Source organism: Rattus rattus, chromosome 1, assembly GCF_011064425.1.
Source record: "Rattus rattus isolate New Zealand chromosome 1, Rrattus_CSIRO_v1, whole genome shotgun sequence".
In the NCBI taxonomy this organism is placed as follows: Eukaryota; Metazoa; Chordata; class Mammalia; order Rodentia; family Muridae; genus Rattus; species Rattus rattus.
The window spans coordinates 217,674,948-217,697,491 of NC_046154.1; the positions used below are offsets into that span (position 1 = coordinate 217,674,948).

At 37.3% G+C, this 22,544-nt stretch overlaps 1 protein-coding gene across 3 annotated transcripts in view; it reads right to left on the reverse strand.

The window, feature by feature from the left end:
- The window catches only part of Rspo2 (R-spondin 2), a 135,886-nt gene that overhangs the window by 55,722 nt on the left and 57,620 nt on the right, over positions 1-22,544 (reverse strand). For all 3 annotated transcript variants that reach the window (XM_032914931.1, XM_032914940.1, XM_032914924.1), the window contains exon 2: positions 10,615-10,803. In XM_032914931.1, coding sequence (XP_032770822.1) covers positions 10,615-10,803 — 189 coding nt within the window. The remainder of the gene's footprint in view (positions 1-10,614; positions 10,804-22,544) is intronic.

The window sequence follows — 22,544 nt, forward strand, 5'->3', positions numbered from 1 at the left end:
TTCCTTGCCAGGTCCTGTTTTCTAAAATTCTAATGAGTAAAACTTACCCTTCCGTTAGAAGAAAAGAACACTCTAAACTATTATCTATGCGATAAGACATTCTTTAAATGCTATGACTGATGTTGAATGCACGTATGTAGAGCTTGGCTGGCCCTCCTGGATTCTATGGATTCACAGCTTATATCACACATACAGCATGCAGCTCTTAACCAAAGGCCTTCTAAACTAGCAATGTGCAAGCCTCTTTCCCCAGAAATTCCACCTTGATGTCCTTTAGCACATGAAGACCTTTTCAACAGCCCCAGGCTCCCCAGCCCAACCTGGCCATGTCTCTAAGAGGCAAAGCTTCTAAGTGAGAGAATAATCCCTCTGGGGGCCTCACAGTCTTACACTCAGCCAGGAGCCATTTCCCCAGAACTGCATAAGCTTGTTACCCTCCTTTTAAAATAGTTTCTCTAATTCTTCCTTTCCATACAAAAGTTCTTCTAAATAAAATTTTGAAACATTACAAAAGCTTTGAATAACATACAGAAAATTTCTTTCTTCCCTAAAGGCAAGCCAGGATCTTAATCCATCAGAAGGGCCAATGTCTTCACTGTTTCTTGTAGGTGTTTAGGAAACCTCTTCATAACACATAAATGTAATGGTTAAACGCCATTTAGAGGCCAATGGGAAATACAGTAGTTGGTTTAACCTTTGAAAAATTTATACTGTGTAATAGGTATATCAAAATTTACTAAGCATAGGCTTTTACTGTAAAAGAATGCATTTTAAGTCCTCGTTCAGAAATGTAAGAACCTACTTTAGCCAACTTACATGCTTCTTAATTACAGCGCCTCCTCAAAAATGCAATCCACCAAGTAAGGACTGCCAATGATGGTTTAAGTAAAATTACTGTCCAAGTGAAACTGTGGCCAAACGCAGGCTGACAGGGCTGTCATTTGGCCACAAGGGCTTTTTCGAGTCAAGAAACAGAAAAGCATGCTGGGCACCCCCCTCGGCTGTCCTCCCAACACCACCCCATACAGTCTCTAAAGTAACAGTTTTCAAATTATACTGTAGTCTATTTCATACCAAGCATTCCCCCAGAACCTAGTATGTGCTGAGGCGGCTGCCAGACCCTAAGAACATGGTTCCTAAACACTCAGCCCCCTATCTCAGGCATGCCAATGCCAGAGTGATGGACCACAGCCACGTGGCACTAGCACAGTATCAAACAATAACAGAATACACAGTGGAGAAGTACATGTTGGCTACTATACAGGCAGAGAGATCATGGGCTCGCTGCTGTTCTGCCATTAAGTTTTCATTTCAATTTACGAATTCTCCATATCTAGCACAGTGCTGGATGTGGAGTGGAATTTTAGCTCTTGCTGAGTAAACAATCACGAATGCCATTTGAAAGCTTAAATTCCTTAACTATCTAAATACTAAGTAGGAGATTGCTAGCATGTTCACTGTACAGAGCCCTGGTGTGAAACAGAAAAAACCCAAGCAAACCGTCCTCAAGAGCTATAGAGAAGTGAATCACAGGGGAAGTAGACAATACCTGAAAACAATTGAAATTGAGAAGGTGACGCGGGTAATATACACTGTGGATGTTAGGCTCATTTAGCTAAGTACATCTTAAAGAGACATAGAAACACACATTCCTTGACAACATTGTGGAAGCAATAGAGGAAGCACAAATGGCCTGGGAGAGGCCTGGAAGAGCGGCCTTAGTAGGAAAAGGTCAGAGCTGGCGATGCTGTGTTCAGAAGCCGTGGTTTAGGAGCAGAAGTTATCCACTGTTTATGTGGTTTGTAAATATTTAGCTAACAATTAAAATTATGAAGAATAAAATTGGGTTCAAGGTTAGGGACTTGAAGTGGCACAGTGTCTGGTAACCATGAATACCTGAGCACAAGAGCAAACTGGCCAAAATATAATGGCCACTTTGTTTCTCCATCTAGACAGATAAAAACCCGCAAAGGTTAGGAGACCTGATGAAAGGCACTTGGGCATGCAATTGAATAATAACATGACTACTGAATACTAGAGAAAGCTGTGTGTGTGTGTGTGTGTGTGTGTGTGTGTATGCGCGCGCGCGCGTGTACGTGAGCTTGCACGCGCACCTGCAATAAATGACTGGATCAAGAATAAAACTGTTTCTTACAGATGGCAGTCTTTAAATACACTTATCATTTGAGGATTATACATATTCATTTACATTTTCATTGCATTAATGATTAACTATGTGGAAATGAAAGTTATTTTTCTATATGAAGTATTCTGGAACTTCTGACCTTCCTTCCATCCATTATCTAGTTCCAGTTAGTAAGTTCATTTGTTTGTTCCCCCTACCCCATCTCCCTGAGATACAGTCTTCCTACGAAGCCCAGTTTGGTCTTGAGCTCAGGACAGTCTTGCCTCAGCCTTCTGAGTACCGGAATAAGAAGTACGTTCTCTTAGTAAGACAACATTAAGGGTCATTAAGGCAAAGAGAATCCTAATCTTACTGAGTTGCCCACAGGCCCATAGGAGAACTAAAGAATCTATCCTTAGGTCTTGCTTATCACAGTGCAGCTGGAATAGCCAGTGTTCTCATCAGAGTCATAGTTGTGCCTCTGATCCATGTGCCCTCTTCTATACTCAAGATAATTGGATCGCATTCAAGTTAATTGTGCTCACTAGTAAAGACAGTTTTGACTTGAACCAATTCTACTGGGTTTTCCCCAGACTTCAGCAAGGATGTCTATTAAGTGAGTGATGCTGTTTTTCTACATTGACCTGCAAGTAGTTGAACACTAAACGTGAAAACTCAAGTGCCACCCTTTATTTTCTTTAGTCTGAAATGCCCTAAACCTCCTGAGGAGCAGTGTGTAGCTAAGCTCTGTAGCAAAAAAGAAATGAGCTTAGTTTTTAGGTTGTAGTTTTTAATCAATTCATATTGTGGTGAAATTATTGTACTAACATATTAGAAATATGTAATTTTGGTAACTTAAAATTTTCACTGAGGGATGTTTATAATCTATTGCCAGTTTGGAAAAGGAGTGTTGCAAAGTAGCATTTGAAATTAGAGATGTCTAAAAAATATGCAATTTTAAGACTCTTCAGTTTATGTTGCTGTCAATGGTTCTTAAGACAAAAATTCCTGAAAGTCTAATTTTTCTGTGTTTGGAGTAAGTCATCCCTTTAACATCTATTTACTTTTACCCTATAATGAACATAGAAATCTCTAGGAATCCCTGGGACTGGGTGCTCTTAGACTGATACAGCTGTGACTCGGGCACTAGGTGCCTTCAGAACGGAGTGCCTCTCTACCCTGAAATGAGGTGTTGATGTGAAGTAAGCAACCGGTGTGCAGCAGGAGGCACAGGGCTTTGAATAGGAGGACAATCTCGGAAAGAGAGAAGGGGTAGCAGAGGGAGGACAGGCAGTGAGCACTGATGGCTACCTGTGGAGTCATCTACTCTGAGTAATAAATACCAGGAGTTAGGACACTGAGGACTCTAAGTGTCTTAGAGGTAAAGATGGTCAAGGAGAAACCTTTCTATGTCTATCTACATTCTTCACTAGTGAGGAGGGGTCACCTAACTTAATTCTTTTAAACAGTAAAGTCCTAGGTTAGGTAAACTTTACCACTCAAAGTATAATCAGGTCAGGTGAATGAACTCAGCCCAGAAAGAGGTTAGTTTTGAGATAGGTGATGAATTCTGCTGTGTATCTGCCACAACACTCTCCTTTGACAGTGTCTTAGTATATAACCAAGGTGGATCTAACACTCAACATCCTGCCTCTGCCTTCTTGGTGTCCAGTGAAAGGCATGCCCTCCCATGTGAAGCATTCTTTATTTTCATTCCTAGAAATAATATGCTGCCAGGCAGTTTTCTTCACAGACTTATTTTAAACTTAAATCTTAATCCTTATTTTGTGTAAGTACCAAATTCAAATTTGTGAATTACATTGCTAGTACTGTCTCTACACTATTTTAAATATGGTATCTTTTCCACTCTCAAAAAAAAAATAACCCAAAGAAATATTCAACCCAATATAAAACTAAATAGTCACATAGATAATTGGCTTCTTCTCTCACTTCTCAAGCGTTGCATATTTGAAATTGCACTGCGAACAGTTGGAATGAAGGAACAAGTCCTTTGGGAAGGCAACACCAGGCTCTAAAGGGATTTGTGTTTCCATTTAGGGAAAACAGGAGAAAGACAACAACCGCAAAGTACAATTGACAAGAAGAGAATTTGAATTATAAGACAAATTAATATTTCATATCAGATTTCCAATTCTTGCCAGCAGCCGGCCGGTCCATCATCTTGGTCACTCCTTGTACTTTTCCTAGTTTGGTAACTTGTCACCCTATCATCTTAAGGTGGAACCACAAGAGTGCAATAAAGTTCAGACCAGAGTCCCCCATTGGAAATTGTCCCATTGCAATTCTTTCTGCCCAGCTGAAAGATTAATCCAAGTGTCTTCTAGCATACAGCTCCTCCTCCACTTGACTTCTACCCAATGGAAAGGAAAATAATTTCTCAATTCCTTCACTCTTTAAACAGGCTTAGATCAAGGATTCAGAGCTTGAGAGTAAATGTTATAGAATATAGACCATAAAGTCTCTGTTGAAACTATTCAACTCCATTAGAACAGGAAAGTAGCCACAACTCAAACATCACAAAGCATAGCTGTTTTCCAATCAAACTTTATTTATGAACCCTTAAATCCCACCAATGCATTAAAAACTAAAACACGGGACCAGGCATAGTGGTGCACACCTTTAATCCCAGCTTTTGGGAAGCAGAGGCAGGCTGTTTTCTGAGTTTGAGGTCACCCTGGTCGACAAAATAAATTCTAAGACAGCCAGGGCTACACAGAGAAACCCTCTCTGGAAAATAAATAAATAAATAAATAAATAAATAAATAAATAAATAAATAAATAAAACAAAGAAAAACAAGAACAAAAACACGTCCAGCCAATGCTTTACTGTTCAAAGCATAGAGTACAAGGTGGTATAAGCCTTTTAAAAGAAATGATTCTGGGACCAGAGAGATGCCCCAAGTTCAGTTCCTACCACTCACATTGCAAGTGTAGGCATATGATGAAGACACTTGAAGGAAATGGCTAATAAAAAACTCTGATGATGTCACATATATTGGCAAATGTCTACAAGGTCAGCAATCAGATGACAAGAGAACTACAGGCAAGAGAACTACAAAACTTGAGAACAGTCAGGGCTATGTGGAAAGACACTGTCTCTAAACAAATGAACAACTAACCACAACAAGCCCTGACTCAACCCATTAAATGACTGATACCTTAGTCATAATGCTCCCCATCACAAAGACAAAAGCAGTGTTGTTCAACCATAACTAGGAGGAAGACTATGATCTCTCAAGGCTACACATTTTTTCACATGACGTTATTACTTTAATCAGTGATTGTGAAATTATGACTCAAAACAGAAGAAAAAGTTCCAGTTTAATTTTTGTGGCTGGGATAAAATATTTGAACAAGAGTTGTAGTGGGTTTGGCCTAAAGCTGCTTGTATTCTTATGTTAATTTGGGTCCCTAAATTTGTTTGCATATCATGTAAGACACTGCCCCCAGTTGGTTCTGATTGGTAAATAAAGATCCTGGCAGCCAATGGCTGGCCAGTGAAGATAAAGGCAGGACTTGAGATTTTCCCAGGCTTGACAGCAAGGGAAGAGGAGGAAGGAGGAGACCCGCCATGCTCAGAGAAGAAGGAGAAGGAGAAGGAAAGATGCCACACTTGAGAATAGTGAAGGACAGGGAGGCATAACCAGTATATGAAGAAACCAGGAGAGGGCAGCCCAGTTCAGCAGCCTTCTGCATCCAGGACAGCCAAGATAGACTTTAGAATTTTGTAAGTACTAATTTGGGATTATTGGTGGGAGGAGGATTAACCACATGGAGGTTAGGAAGTAGCCTGGTTGTTGTGCTGTTTAAAGTATATCAAAATATAAAGACTGCATGTATGTTTTCATTTGGGAATGTAAAACATTGAGATGGATAGTGAACCCACCAAAAAGTATTGCTACCAAAAGTAGCTAAGATGAGGAAAGGCTTTATTTGGCTTTATTTGGATCAAGGTTACTATCCATCCTGTGGGGAAATTAAGATGAGATTCAAGCAAAAAAAAAAAAAAAAAAAAAAAAAAAAAAAAAACATGACATCCAGAGTCTAGAATAGAGAGAAATGAATGCATCAATGCTGTCTGCTAAGCTGTTTCTTCTCTTACCTAGGTTTCTTCTGCCGATATAGGGAATGGTTCTGTTTCCTATGGGCTAGATCTTCCCGGATTAATAAACAATTGTGACAGTCCTCCACAGACATGCCCATGGGTAATATAAACAATTCCTCAATTGATGCTGCCTTCCCAGGAAATTGTAGACTGTGGTAAGTTAACATTTAAAAGTAATAGCAAGTCAATAGTCAACATCAAACTAAATGGAGAAAAACTTAATTCCACTAAAACCAAGGATAAGACTAGGCTACGTTCTCTCTTCCTATCTATTCAATATAGTACTTGAAGTTCTAGCTAGACCAATAAGAAAACTAAAGGAGATCAAAGGGATCAAATTGGAAAGGAAGAAAAGGTATCACTATTTGTGGATGATATGATAGTATACATAAGTGACCCTAAAACTACTACCAGAGAACTCCTACAGCTGACAAACACCTTCAACAAAGTGCCTGGATATAAAATTAACTCAAAGAAATTAGTAGCCCCCCCTTTGTACAAATGATAAACTGGTCAAGAAAGAAAGTAGGGGAAAAAATCACCCTTTAAAATAGCCACAAATACTCTAAAATATCTTGGTGTAACTCTGACCAAGAAAGTGAAAGACCTATAAGACAGTAACTTCAACTCCATGAAGAAAGAAATTACAGAAGATAGAAGATGGAAAGATCTCCCATGCCCCTGAATAGGTAGGATTAACATTGTGAAAACAGCCATCTAACCAAAAGCAATCTATAGACTCAATGCAATCCCCATCAAAATCCCAGCACAATGCTTTACAGATCTTGACAGGGAAATCCTCAAATTTCATATGGAAAAAACCAAAAACTCAGGATAGCAAAAACAAATCTGAACAACACAAGAATTTTGGGTATCACCATCCCTGACTTTGAGCTATACTACAAGGTAATAGCAATTAAACTGCATGGCATTGGTATAGGAACAGAGAGCTTGATCAAGGGAATCATATTGAAGCCCCAGAAATAAACATGCACTTGATTTTTGACAAAGAAAGCAAAACCATTCAATGGGGAAAAAAGCATCTTCAACAAATGCTGCTGGTCTAACTGGATGTCTGCATGTAAAAAAAATGCAAATAAACCCATATCTATTACCCTGTACAAAACTCAAGTCTAAGTAGGCCAAAGACCTCAACATAAAACCAGATACACTAAATCTCGTTGAAGAGAAAGTGGGGAATAACCTTGAATTCCATGGTATAGGAGACGACTTCCTAAGCAGAACACCAATGGCTCAGGCTCTAATATCAACAATTGATAAATGGGACCTTAGGAAATTGAAAAGCTTCTGTAAGGCAAAGGACACTGTCAATAGGACAAAACAGTAGCCTACAGATTGGAAAAGGATCTTCACCAACCCTACATATGACATGGTGCTATTATCCAAAATTTATGAAGAACTCAAGAAGTTAGATACTGCCAACCAACTAGTCCAATATAAAAAAGGGGTACAGAACCAAATGGAATCCTCAACAGAGGAATCTCGAATGGTGAAGAAGCACTTAAATGTTTGAAGTCCTTAGACATCAGGGAAATGTCTACCAAAACAACTCTAAGATTTCATCTTAGCAAGATTTCATCAGGAAATCTTATACCAGTAAGAATAGCCAAGATCAAATGATCAAGTGATAACACCCTCTCAGAGGCAAAGGAAAGGGGGAATGTGATAAAGAACTCTGTGTGTGGAGGTGGGGGGGTATCAGGAAGCAGACAATGTCTTCAATGTAAATAAATAAAATTATTAATTAAAAAAGCTACACAGTGAGTTCCAGGCTAGCCTGGGCTACCTGGGAACCCTATCTAAAACAATCCTGTCATCATGAATTCTGAGTCAATCTACCCAGAACAACTTCTCATTATATAGTAAACCTGTACCTAAGTACTTAACATTTTATTTACGAACAGATGCTGATTTCTCCATATTTTATTTTCTATTTATAATATTCAATCCTAACAATGCAGAAAACACCTATAATCTTCACATATACCTGTCCCTTCATTGATACACTCAACCCCTACATTTTGGAAAGGGTATGTTAACCTGTTTCGGTAACTTCATCCAGCTAATGTAAATATACAACCTGCTTGCACTATATTTCAGACAATCGAGAAAAATGTATAGAATAGAGATGTTGGCATAGGACAGAAGCTAAACAACAAGTAGTGTTGCTGTGACATACAATCAATTTGATTATCTTTGGGTTTAACTAAATGAGAGGTTTTTAACATCAATGTAGCTGTGCGCTGCTTCTAAGTTAGGGTGGTAGTAAGGATGAGTGAGGAGAGAATGTTGAACAAGAAGCCTGTGATTGTGCCTGTTGACATTCTTGTTGAATCCCATGGTTACATGTGTCATTCTTCTTTGAGACCTATCTGATTTTACTATTTGTCAACTTTGTTTTGAATTTAATATTTAATTTAATGTTTTTAAATTTTTTAACACAATCTTGCAGGTAGAAGAAAGGGAGTTTACATGTTCTGAAATATATACTATATGCCAGCATTCATACTAAAAATAAATGCATAGTTTCATTTGCAAAAAAATTACAACTAAAATACTACTCTATACATTTTTTTCATTAACACCTGGGTAGGGACAAGGAAAAAATGTCTCCTGTTGGTAGAGATATGAACTGAGACTTATGTACACATTACATAAACATGCAGAGGACCTGGGCAATGCCTAAATACCTGAAGATTTTAAAATATGTACTATAATTGAATGTACATGTTAAAAAGATGAATCAGACAAATATGAAAAAGTATGTTTGTACATGGAAAAAAGAAGCATTCATAAATGAATATTCCTCAATGTTCCTATAATTCTTAAAGGCTGAAAGTGAGTTTCTAATGAGTAATTAGCTAAATATTGCATATAAGATACAGAAATATATATATGTATATATATATGCATAGAAATAGCCATAACTCATTGAACTAAAATAAGTCACAAATACGACATGCTTGTAAGGAGGGAAGACAAATTGTGCAGAGAAACACACTTTTAAGAACTGAAGCAAAGACATTAACCTTCAGTATCTTTGGGAAATGTGTTGCTTATGGTCCTTGCATTTGAATTTTATTAAGATTCATTTCTAAGCTTTCTAAATAGGGGAATATGCAAAAATTTAAAAGTAGAACTTTTATGTAAGTGAATTTGCTAATAAGTGAGAAAGAGAAAATGTGACAGAAACATTATCAGGGACCATAGAAGCTTACATTATCTGTAAGTATGCTCACAGCATACTTCAATAGGCTATTCCAGTGCTATTTTCATAAGCACTTATGAATTTTACAAACTTCATTCTGTAGATTCCAAGAAGCCACCTTCAGCCAACATATAGAGCAAAGTATTCCTGCACAGGAGGCTGGAGAGATGGCTCAGTGGTTAAGAGCACTGAATGCTCTTCCAGCAGTCCTGAGTTCAAATCCCAGCAACCACATGGTGGCTCACAACCATCTATGATGAGATCTGATGCCCTCTTCTGGTGTGTCTAAAGATATCTACAGTGTACTCAAATATAATAAATAAATCTGTTTTAAAAATGCACAGGAGAATAAGATACTCAAATTTGACTAGAGGTGATCTGGGCTGGTAAAAACAGAAAACTGTTTCCAAGTGGACCACTGTCTTATGCATGGTCAAATCATAAACCTTAAAGACCAAAGATGCACTTAGAAATTCAACCAAGCTATTGATACTTGTAAGTTATGTCCCTCAAATGATCCAAATAATTTCATGAAATAAGGGTAAATCCAAACTTCATCTAATCCTAATATTTCTATCTTGACTACTGGTACAAACTATTCTGTTACTTGACTAGAATATTTTGTTAAAACAAAACAAACAAAACAAAACAAAAACCTAAACACCTTAATTACATCTTTACCAGTAGTGGTACTTCTAAAAAATTTAAATATAAATTTATAAATTTAAATATATATGTATTTGTAAATCAAACAAAAGCTGGAAAAGAAAAGGAAAAAGAACTATAAAACTAAGATTAAATCAAAGATTTTTCATGCATATTAAAATCATTTGAAGGTGATAGTTGGTTGGTTTGCCAGCAGTAATTTCTCCTTATAAAGTTCTATCAAGAAAGCATTTTTTGATTATCATAATGAGAAATGGTCAATCTAAATAAATGAAAGAATGTGTCTAACTTACGATGTACCTACACAAAATACAAAGTATAAAAGTTCTCTTATCTCGCCATATTCATATTTGAAAGTTTTAGTTTAGAGAATATCTGCAGACTTGTTACATATTTTTTCCATAAAATATTAGCACATCATGTAAATTGCATATAGTACGATAGGATGTACAAAAGGCAAATATTTACTTGCACATCTGTTCATATCTGGGGCTCGGTGTCCATAGTACCCTGATGGGCAGGAATGCAGACACTCTCCATACTGGCGCATCCCTTCTCTCCGAAGGAAAAAGAACAACTTCTGCTGACATCGGCTGCACCCATTGTCCTTCGAACAAGACAAACAACCCTTGCAAATGGGATTTGATACATAACTAGCTGTAACACAGAAACACAAAACAAAATTATTAGAATAGTAATATGATTAGACATTTGGTCTATATACCATCATGCAAAGAACGACGTTTCAGATCATATACCCAAGAAGAGAACCTGTTACTGCTAGGTTTCTAAACCAATAAAATTTCTGTTTTCTAAACACTCATCTTTATTCCCATAGATGCTTATAGCTCTCACCCCTTATCAAAGAAGCTTTTTGCAGCAGCTGGAGACTATTACAGAAATCTTCCTTGGTCAAAAATATGGAGACTATATTGACTGCTGGAAACCCAAATGGATACATCTGGAAGGTAATCCCTACACTTAAGGCTCAGGGAAAATCATGGAAGAGGGGGAAAATATTCTGAGAGGCAGAGATCAAGGATGCCTGTGGATGGATCATGTCTCCTAGATATGCCAGAGAAAATGCAAAGATGAACTTTTAACAATACGGTTGTCTGACTAAGACCAGCAAAAGGACACCAGTTGACATGCCAGTGCACACAAGAGTCCACATGCAAGATCCCTCCCCTAGATAAGAGGTGTAGGTCAGTGGGTGCTTGAGAGGGAGCGATTCAGCTGCCTCCAGGAAAAAAATCCCACCTAGGTTTGCCAATTCAAAAAGGTCATAGACACATACATATGAATGAAGCTAATGGACTCTATAGCTAACATACACGTGGGTGCATATACACATGGGAATATATGTGGAACAATTACAATTTAAAAAATCATGAACTTGGGAAACCAGACTCTTGTGTAAGTTAAAGTGTAGAGAGGAGGACAAAAGTGATTTAGATGTAGTGGTCATATATGAAGTTCTCAAAAATACATTTAAAAAGAAGTTCCTGCTTTACTCACATAGAAATGTAAGCATATATCCTCACCCTGGCAAATGAACCATTTAAACTTTAATAGTAGAAGAAAAATAAGACATTTTCATCTCCAGAGCCTAAAATTAACATTTAAATTTAACATGAGCACAAGACTTGAAGGGAATCCAAAACTAAACTTTCAAAGTTTCTTCTTTATCAATTGGAAACACCAATAAATTGAATTTTAAGTAAACAAGCACTTGCTATAACTTTTAAGGTGCTACTCCCAAGAGTAGAGGGCAAAATGACTAAACCAAGCAACAGACAAAAATAAATTCATAAAACATTAGCAGGAATAAAAGCAGCCAAATCTCTACGAATGGATGGACACACTGGGGGATGTTCACACTATGAATTTGGCTCAACAGTGAAAAATAAAACCTTAGGGAACCGTAGGAAAGGCAGGTATGAGTGAAACAGCAACAGGGGGATGAGAGTAATTAGAAGGCATTATTTACATGTATGAAATATCAACGAAAATATTAAATAAAAGCTGCAATAAAGAAAGGATTTTAGAATATAAATAAATGCAGCCACAAGAGGAATAAAATTAATACATAGAATCTTGATCCAAGAATCAAGACACACGGGCAAAAGGAATGTTCTGGAAAAATGAGCAAAGATGCTTTATGGAGTAGGCGTGAGACGATGAAGGTTGAGAGCTAACCTAGGAAGAGTTCTATGTGTACAGTCAGTTTCGATGTACTGTAACAAATGTCACAGTGTGGTTTAAGTGACATGAACTCCTCCCATATGCTATCATGGCCCCAACTGTCTAAGCAGAGCTCACTTCTCAATACATTTTTCCTCTCTCCTGCTCTTGGTGGCCCCAGGCACCTCCTTGCTCAGTAACTGCAATCTCTCAGTATTCTCTCAGTCAGCTGCCCCAATACCTCCCTGCCTACTTTTTTTTTTTTTTTGTCTCCTGTAAACATTTTACTCTTTTTGTTTTACTTTTTTTTTTTATTGAAAATAGTTTTCTTACAGAATATATCCTGATTATGGTTTCTGTCCCTCTCCTCCCAGATACACACACACACACACACACACACACACACACACACACACACACACACACACACACACACACCCCTGGCTGGCCTGGACCTCACACATTCACCTGCCTCTACCACCCAAGTGCTAGGATTCAAAGGGTGTGCCACCAAGACCAGCTTCTCTTTGCTTGCTTAATAAATGATAGAAATATTCTCTTTAGGAGATAAGGTAGGTATAAGGATAAGATGTAGAAATATAACCTAAAATGCAATATATCATCATAAAATTCATTATTCCAAGTTAAAATCAGTAATTTAAAATACAAAAGATCCTCTGTGCACATGCTATAAAATTTGGAAACAAACACAGTCTGGTATTGAATCTTTTACTTTAAAAGGACATCCTTTTGCTGAACATATAACCGTTATTAGTACTAAGAAATACATGTCCAGATGAGCAAATAGATACACACCGCAGTGCCCTGTGCCCAGAGTATCATTCCTTTGTTTAGCAGGACTCGGATTCCAGAACACTGATAACTGGATGATCTATATAGGTTTTAGCACTATTAGATTCCCTAGCTCCTGGACTCAACAGAGATCTATCCCTTGGACATTCTCTTTCTTACAAAACTATGTATTCCAAATAGTCTTCAATTTATTGCCTCAATTCTATAAATCTGGAGTTGTAGAACAAAGCACAGATTATCTTTTTATCTATACGTAATGCTATTGGAAGAATGTTTTTCCAGGAATTCTCCACATTTATGTAGGTACATATAATATATGATTCATGTTTTCATAAATGTGATAATAAGGCAATGACGAAGCATAAGTATTTCCTCTAAGCATTTCAAAGCAACAATACACCTCAACGTCTTTAATCTGATTTCCTGGAAGCAGTTTTACCTGCTGCCTTTACTTAGCCCAAACCACTCAGTTATCTAAGAGAATACTCTTTCTGAAGACCACAACCATTTCTGTCCTTCAGCTTAATCTGATGGATTTAAACGATTAACAGAACTAGGAAATACTTCTCGCAGTCCAGATCTAATATGTCTAACCCCCAAACCCACATCACAAACACACACACACACACACACAGAGAGAGAGAGAGAGAGAGAGAGAGAGAGAGAGAGAGAGAGAGATTGATTCTCACAAAGCAAAAATGATGTGAGTCCATCCAGTCTAAATGCTGTTTACTTTTCCTAACTGAAATAGCGTGGGCTGCTAAGGTTGTCTTCCTTCTCTCATTCTATGATAATTATACAACCTCTGTTATCTACTTGATTTAATTTTTTTTTGTTTATTTTTTATATTGGATATTTTATGTATATCCAATTCATTTACATTTCAAATGTACCTCCCCCCCCTTTCCCATGTCCCCTTACCCTCCCCCCGGCTTCTATGAAGATGCTCCCATTTCTACCTCACGGTCCTGACATTCGCCTACACTGGGGCATCAAGCCTTCAAGCCTTCCCAGGACCAAGGGCTTCTCCTCCTATTGATGCCAGACAATGCTATCCTCTGTTAAATATATAGCTAGAGCTGTGGGTCCCTCCATGTGTACTCTGTGGTTGGTGGTTTAGTCCCGGGAGCTCTGGGAGGTCTGGTTGGATGATATGGTTGTTCTTCGGTGGTGTTGCAAACGCCTTCAGCTCCTACAGTCCTTTCAACTCCTCCATTGTGGACCCTGAAGCGCAGTTAGGTGCAAACATCCCATCTGGAGAGATGGCTCAGCCGTTCGTTAAGGGATAGGCTTGACTCTTCTTAGGAGTTCCGCTAATCTCTCCATTGGGGACTTTATTCTCTTTTGAACACGAATAGAGCTCAATTCTGGGCTCATTTACCCTGAATTACATTGTTAACAATTTCTAGAAATTATGATTTTTTTTTATATGTAAAGCAGTACCATTCGTCTTCTCTACATTCCCTGTTACTTTCAGAAAAGGTTTTACTCTAATATTGTTCTTGGTGTCCTGGGCAAGTGTGAGTTTCAACAAACTTAGAACCAAATGAACATCTCTGTGTAAGAAAGGGAAAACAGTGATACTTACAGTAATAAGAGTAAATAATAGAGGGTGGATTGCTAGAAAAGAGAAATACAGAAGCTGTAATGATGTTGAAAAACTGACTGGGAAGAGACCAGCTCTGTCATTTTTGAACAATGTCTACCTAAAGCCTCCACCCTGTGGACTGGCATTTAGAACTCTCGTCTGAACAACTAGGAGACTACAGCGGGAACAGGAGTTCCTGCAGATGCTGTATCCAGAGCCCACCATAGAACCCTCTGCAGCCAGCGCTGCCTGGCTTCTGCTCTTGGAGTTAATTACAGATTAGCAAAAGGTTATTCAAATCTCAAAGCTAGCTTTGAAGAGAGAGGAGAATTTGTAAAGTTTATACTCATAAGGGCATTTTTCTATCCCACCGTGATCACAAACTCAAGTGAAGCTATACTTGCTTGGAGTTCAAAGGTCAAACCAAGAGCACTTTATCATCATAAACCATACTCCATAGTAAGAAGTAGAGAGGAAAGGGAATTACAGAACCAAGGGAATCAACAAATTAAAGGCTTTTTTTGTTTTGTACTTATGTATCAAAAGACTACTTTAATCTTGACCACAAAGATTTCAGAGTCAACAAATTTCGCCCTACACTTATTTTTTAAAAGGTATTCTTAAAACTGTTACAAAGCACTGCTTCGGTTACTTGAACCTGGACAGACTTAAGCAATAAAAGTCAATTAGGGAATGGATGCCGTATTCTGTATCTTCCCATCTCTATAACCTGACCCTTGAGGAATGCTTGTGAAGCAGGAGTGAGGCTCCACGCCCAAACCTAATGATCTATAAGACTCCTCCAGGCACGGGTTTCTAATACTGCTCGCTACCAAAGAACAAGAGTAAAGTGAGTTTGCCAATAGAACCTCTTCCTCCGATCCTCTAGCAGACTTTCAGTTTAACTGACCTTCATTCCATGCCAATTATCTCCGCAGACTTCTCTGTATTGTAAATCAACACTCCAAGAGTCATTCAACCAGAGTATTTCCATCTATTATGTATGGTAACTACCCTAACTCTGGATCCAAACACAAGCCAAACTGAGACTTAGGCATGACTATTTTATCAAGGTCATAAGTCAAATGGCTCTGTCTATTTCTGTGAGATTTAATTCAAGTGTGCAGGTGGATAAACAGTTCTTAATTCTCAGCTTTGATGCCCATGTTTATTTGTTTTTTTCCTGTAAGCTTCAACTTCTCCAACCTCAAAGCCTGCTGAGATCCAGAGCCTTGTACGTCCAACCAAAACATGTTCCCAAATCTAGACCCACCCAAGACTGGAAAGATGAAACTCCTCACATGAAACATGGAGAACACTGAAAAAAGCAGTGGTGATTCTGCATGAGGCCAACCACATCTCCTGGACATGTTTGGATCAAGGAACAATTTCACATTGCCAGTTCTTTATCACGAGAAAGCATACTTAGAACTTGATCATAATTGTGTCTATCCAATTGTGCTCCTTTGGAATTGTAAAGCAAATCTGGCCTTTTGTATTAATCTTGATGTTTTAAGTTCTATCATGTGTTAAATATATCAGCAATTCACATTTTTATCTCATGTGTTGAGCAGCCGTGTGTCTCTACTATGTTCCTGACACTTTTTAAAAGTGCTCCCCTGTTCTGGAGTTAGCCCCTACCAAGGGAGACAAACACTAAGTTTCTTCTAGGAACAGGCATCTATTTTTCACCAAGGGATGGATGTCTATTTCTGAAAATAGGGGGACTCAGAAATAGGCTGTTGGCACCTTAACATCACTCCTCATTTTCTCATTAAATACTGTTTAATTGTGTTACACCGATTTCTAAACTAAAATGTCAGTGTCACTTTATTACTGGAGCTAATCATGAAATTGCTAATGTGCATAGTCATCCAAAAGTCCAAAGTGTATATAGTAAAAATAAGTAAATTTGTGGCACCAACAATTTGAATGAAATCCAGTACAACTTAACGTGTGTCCAGATGCTTTCCATAAGTCCTTGACAACGCTGCGATGAAAGTCCAGCAATTCAGTGTATCAGCACACTCAACAAAGCAACCAGGCCATCAATTAGTGAGTCAAAGAACATTGGGTTAAAATCCATTACTCCTATCTGGATATTTTCCTGGTTTGCATGAAACTAATAGTTCCATAAAATATCACCATAAATCATGGAATGCAATTAATATGAAAACAAATTTTAATATTGTATGTTCAAAAGTCATAGCCAAGATTGAAAAATAGTTGAAATTTGAAATGTTATTAAAATTTAGATATACACTACTAAATGTCATCCACTATAGTTTTAGGAGAGAAAATAAACATGAATTTAATATAGAAAAAACTGAACATAATAATCAAGGGTAAAGTTTGTACAAAAAAATTCCTTTGGCCGTCTAGAGTTTAACGATATTTTCTCAGTATTTCTGTTCATTTCTCACCACAAGTTCTTCAAGAATATTTTTCCAAATAAGACTTACACAAGATAGGGTCGGAGTGCTGCAAGAAGTGGGCATCAGACCCCATCTCTAGCCAGCATCTACCTCCAACTGATAACTGCTAGTCAAGGAAAAATTAAGTTTCTTCCACAGAGTCTCACTGGGTATACAGAGCACACGCAAGGGCAAGCCCCATGCCCAGCACTAGATGGTCAACACAAAATGAACTCTGTTTTTCTTAACCATACAAGTCTTTTGTTTACATACTAGAGCTTCTGGTTTTTGTGTATTGATGGGATTCCTATGTGTGCACATGTGTGTCTTTGCAACTTGGTGTTTCTTGTAATTTTCTTTGGCTCCTTTTTATATTTGTTTGCTTTGTCCTATTCTGATTTGTTTGCTTTTTGCTTAGTGTTTTATTTTATTACTATTTTTTAGATGTCCATTTGTTTTCTAATAAGAGAGAAACAGAAAGATGTGTGCTTTGGGCAGGTGCAGAGGTGGAGAAGATCTGGAAAAAGTTGCAGGGAGGGAACACTATATCCAGTAACAACTGTATGAAAAAATCCAGTTTTAATAAATGAATAAATAAAGGAAAACAAACAAAAAAGTGAAATAAAGTTTTAGAAAGCTGTGCCTTCATACTCAAGCAGTACCTCTGAGAAGTATTTACCACGTAGCTAGAAGTGTTATTAGCAATAATTCTATTTTATGCACCCTAATTATGTCAATTAAAAACTTGGATATCTGCTTACATCTAAAAGTATTCATTGGGAAAATAATATTTCCAAAATATATACACTCCCAAAATATGGAACTCTTTTAATGAAATTAATGTTTTCCTTTTCTAATTTTTTTGTTTTGATTTTGGGAGCACCACACCCTGGAAGCCGAGATGAGCACCTGGCTTGAACCATTAAGAACTAAGTCACAGGAGCGTGTTACCACACCTTGCTCAGAAATCACTCCTCTGAATTAAAGGTTTTAACATTTTGCTTCCAACAAAATAGATGTCACAGTAGAAAAAGTTAACATTAGAAGAATGTAGTTTTAAATTATGAGGAGATTATGAAGAGGTTCGCAAATCTATTTAAACACATGAAGTGCTAATACCTTCCCAAACATAAATTACTACAATTGTAAGTCCCTAATTACTCTCCAGAGCCAGCACTATTTCAGCCATAAGCTTCATAAACTGGTACTATGGGAAAACATTTACAGCCATGATTAACTACAGCCACAGGATGGTTCATTGCCTGGGCTTTTTTCTTTCTTTTTTAAATACAAGTCAGGGAACCAGAAGGTCTGCAGGAAGCATACGCCTCTAATGCTTAGTGCAAATCAGCTAAGACACCCCAAGATGCTCAGAACACTCAGTAACTGTTACAAAAGGCAGAAGGGCAAAATGAAGATGCTGCCTTACATGGCATTGCTTAAGGGCAGGGCAGACCTATCCAGAATGTGATAAACACATTCTCTTCCTAACATAACAACTAACAGACTTCATTAATATTCAAGACAAGCTGCAAGACTGGAAGAGATAGAATGACTATACCAATGGTTGTAAAAGCAAAAATAACTCATTCCACCTTAAGAAAATGCTAAATCCCTTCAATGTACTTCACCAAAAACTGAACCAAAGAGGAACTATAAGCATTGTGTTGGGAGCCACAGAAACTTGACAGAGCATCCAAACAAACAAACAAACAAAAAAAAAAAAACCCCACATAGTTCACAATGCGAAGTACCATGTATACACATTCACATTCATGATGGTGAGCTTTGTCAACATGACATAACTTAGAACCACCTGGAAGATACATTCAATGTGGTATTGTCTCCATTGGACATTTCAATTCAAGAGTGTCTTATTTAAGCTATTTGATGGATAGAGACCCTACTCACTGTGGGCAGCACCATTCCCTAAATAGGTATGAACTCTAAAGGAGTGAAAAATTACACTGAGCACAAACAAGCAAGCAAGTGAACATAGATGGACTCATTATCCTCTGCTCTTGGCTGAGGATGTAATGAGACAAGCTAAAGTTCCTGCCTTAACTTCCCCACAATGATGAACTGGGCCCTAGAACTATAAGCTAAAATAACCTCTTTTCTCTCCTAAATTGTCTTTTGTTGGGATATTTTATCACAGCAATAAAAATGAAATTGACAAAGACAGACAGACAGGGGAGAGGCAGAGAGCAGACAGAAAGAGATAGAGACAGACAGAGAGAAGAGATAGAGAGAGAGAGAGAGCGCAAAAGCATGAAAGTTAACAGGAGAGCTGTGGAAGGAATAAGATATTGCAGGAGAGGAGGTTGCCAAAGATATGGAATGGAAGTAGGTGACTCCAATGGGAATACATGATATACTTGAAAGGAAATGTCTGAATGAAACACAACACTGTGTACAATGAATACAAGGCAATAAAAGAAAAGGAAGAAATATACTTCAGAAATATATTTTCTAATAAGTTAATATCAAAATTCATGTTATAAGATACAGGAAAAGAATAATCATCCATAGAGCACAAAAAAAAACTCTCAACTCAATACTTAAAATAACCACAAATGTTGAATTTTTTTTCTATAACCAACATTCAGTTTGGGAGTCCAAGCCTTAACAAGCTTTATTCTTCTTTGTAACCTGACAAAGTGTAGGACACAAAAGCTTTCTGCATATCCTTACACCAGATGTTAATTCTGATATGTAATGAAAAATGTGCCATGAAGGATGAGAACACACTTATCCCAAAACTAAACTACTAACACACACACACGCACGCACACACACACACACACACACACACACACACACACACACACACACACACACGCACACACGAGAAAAACAGCCAGCCACCAACAATATAAGGTCTTCAGCTGCAAGTATCCATAACATTAATTATTTAGTAAAAAAACATAATGTCTGAGTTGGTACTGTTCATTTTTTTTCCCAACAAAAAAAGGTCTGGAAAATGGTCCTTCTTTTCAAAACAAAGGAAGAATCCTATCATATGCTCTATAAAACAAGCCACCTGCTGGGATCCACACAAAAACATAATTTACTCCATGAAACTGTTCTAATGCCAAAAGAAAATCTTAAAGTTAGAATGCGTGAGATCCTCTAAGCCATGGTTAGAAACTGCTGTGCTATACAAATTACTCATGCTTAAACTTGGCTTAAGCTTTAACAACACACTTAAAAGACCCATGACAAAATATAGGCACAATGCTGTGCTCATGGGAACCCCACATAAGCAGATCTAAATGTATACATTCGTGAAGATTGTGAAACCAGCACTTTCACATGGTTCTGTGTTTATACAACGAGATAATCTATTTACTTAAATAGAAAATAAATGCTCACAAACCCAAATTTGTGTTCCATAAAACATTTAAATACTTCTTACTCTAACACTATGTGAAAAGAGTTTTGCATTTTAAGTACTACAACATATGTGTCAAGGTCTGGCCCATATAACTACCACTATGCAAAAGATTCCTTTCTACCTAGGCCAAGATTAAATTAATTTAAAAGGAAGGAAGGTGGTATCGTAGAGTCTATTCAACTCTACATAGGACACCTACTTTCTAGAAAACAATGCATTTGTTAACTCCTGCTTACACCCTCTTTTAGAGCAATAAATGGAAAACAAATTGAATGGCCTATTTCATGTCAAACATAAAACCCACAAAAAGAAACCAACTATAGGGTCCCTGTGATCTAGAGGTGGAAACTTCCACAGCCCTCAACACTGGGTTTTTAAAGAATGAATGAACACATGCTTGTTAGCTCTATTGCTCTTGAAGACAGAACAAATGTTTAACTTTACAGAAAAACACTAACGCTTAAGTCTGGCAAAGATTATCATGCCATAGTAATGATAACTATGACTTTCACTTTTAAATAGTAGTGCATTCCTGTACATATCCAATGTGGGTCATCATTTGCACCAATCACCTGTGTGCACAAGTGTCAAACTAAGTCGCCACAAAATCTCCTGACTTACAAAGATTTTGTTCTCAATTTTCAAACCAATGTCCTAGATTACTTGTTTATGACAGCATTTTAATATACTTTAATGGGTGGTTATGCTAACTTCACATTCATCCATACCGGATGCCCCAAATGAAATTTATTCTAAGATGATTCTTACATTCAGATCAAGAAAAAGAAGGATGTCTCAGAAACACGAAAGTAAAGAGTTACCACTGGAGATCATGCTATATGACAAAGAGCAATGTTTCTTGTACTTCTTGAGAACATACTTATCATTCAGAATCTCTAGACATACGAGCGAATAAACAAATTAAGAAACCTTTCTGAGGTCATATAGCTTTAATCTGGCCCTCACCTTTTACTTCAAAAGAAGCCGTGTATTTTTTGTTTCCCCACTAAGGAAAACATATACAGCATTTAGAAAGAAAAGGCACTAAAACCGTGAAAATCGTTAAAACATCTCCAACCAACACTTCCACATAAAATTACTGTTACATCAAAGAGGATAACGGGGGAAACTGAGTTACAGGTTTCTTCTGGCAGAAGTTAAAGAGAAATCTCCAAAACTATAAATGAAAGTCTTTAACTGTTTGGTCAGATAGCAAAAGGCCAGCACTTTTTAAGCAGAGAGCTCTACTTGACAAGTTCAAAGAAAACAAAAATCACCCTCAAACCATGCAATTTCCTGCAAATGGGCCACTCTCTTCACTGTCTTTGAAGACAGAGCCCATTCTGGCTAAGGGGCCTTTGAAGTCACTCAGAAAGCATACCTATGTAATTAAAAGGCCTCAGAACCCCATTCAAATGACCCAAACTGGACTTTAAGGATGCACCAAAGAGAGAAGTGTGGACAGATTTGGGAGTAAGTTGTCCACTACCCTGACTCTCCTCTACTTCCTCTAACATTGGAAGTAAAAAGTACATATATGTATGGATATGCACTAATTGAAAACTGTTAATAGTAGTTGACGACTCTCAGGAAGGATTCTTATAGATGAACTTGAATAAGCATATGAAACAATACAAACACATAAGACAGCAAAATGTCGATTCAAATGTTTACATATGTTATTCTGAATCATATGTGTATTGTTAAACATTAGGCCCTTTATGTCAGGTTTTCAGGATTCAATAAATATTTTCAGAAACATTTGTCTTTCATACTTGATTATCATTTTCTAACCTACAGTCTGTATCAATTATTCTAATAATAGCCATTGATATTTTTTCTTCTAGTTAGAATTTCACCCGATATCACACATTGCATCAGGTTTTCCTATCTCTTTAAATTTGTAATCTGAAACAGTCCTTTCATGAGTATCATATTTTTCTTTTTATTATATTTTTATTATTTAAAATATTTTTTAAATTTAAACACTTTTTTAATAGTT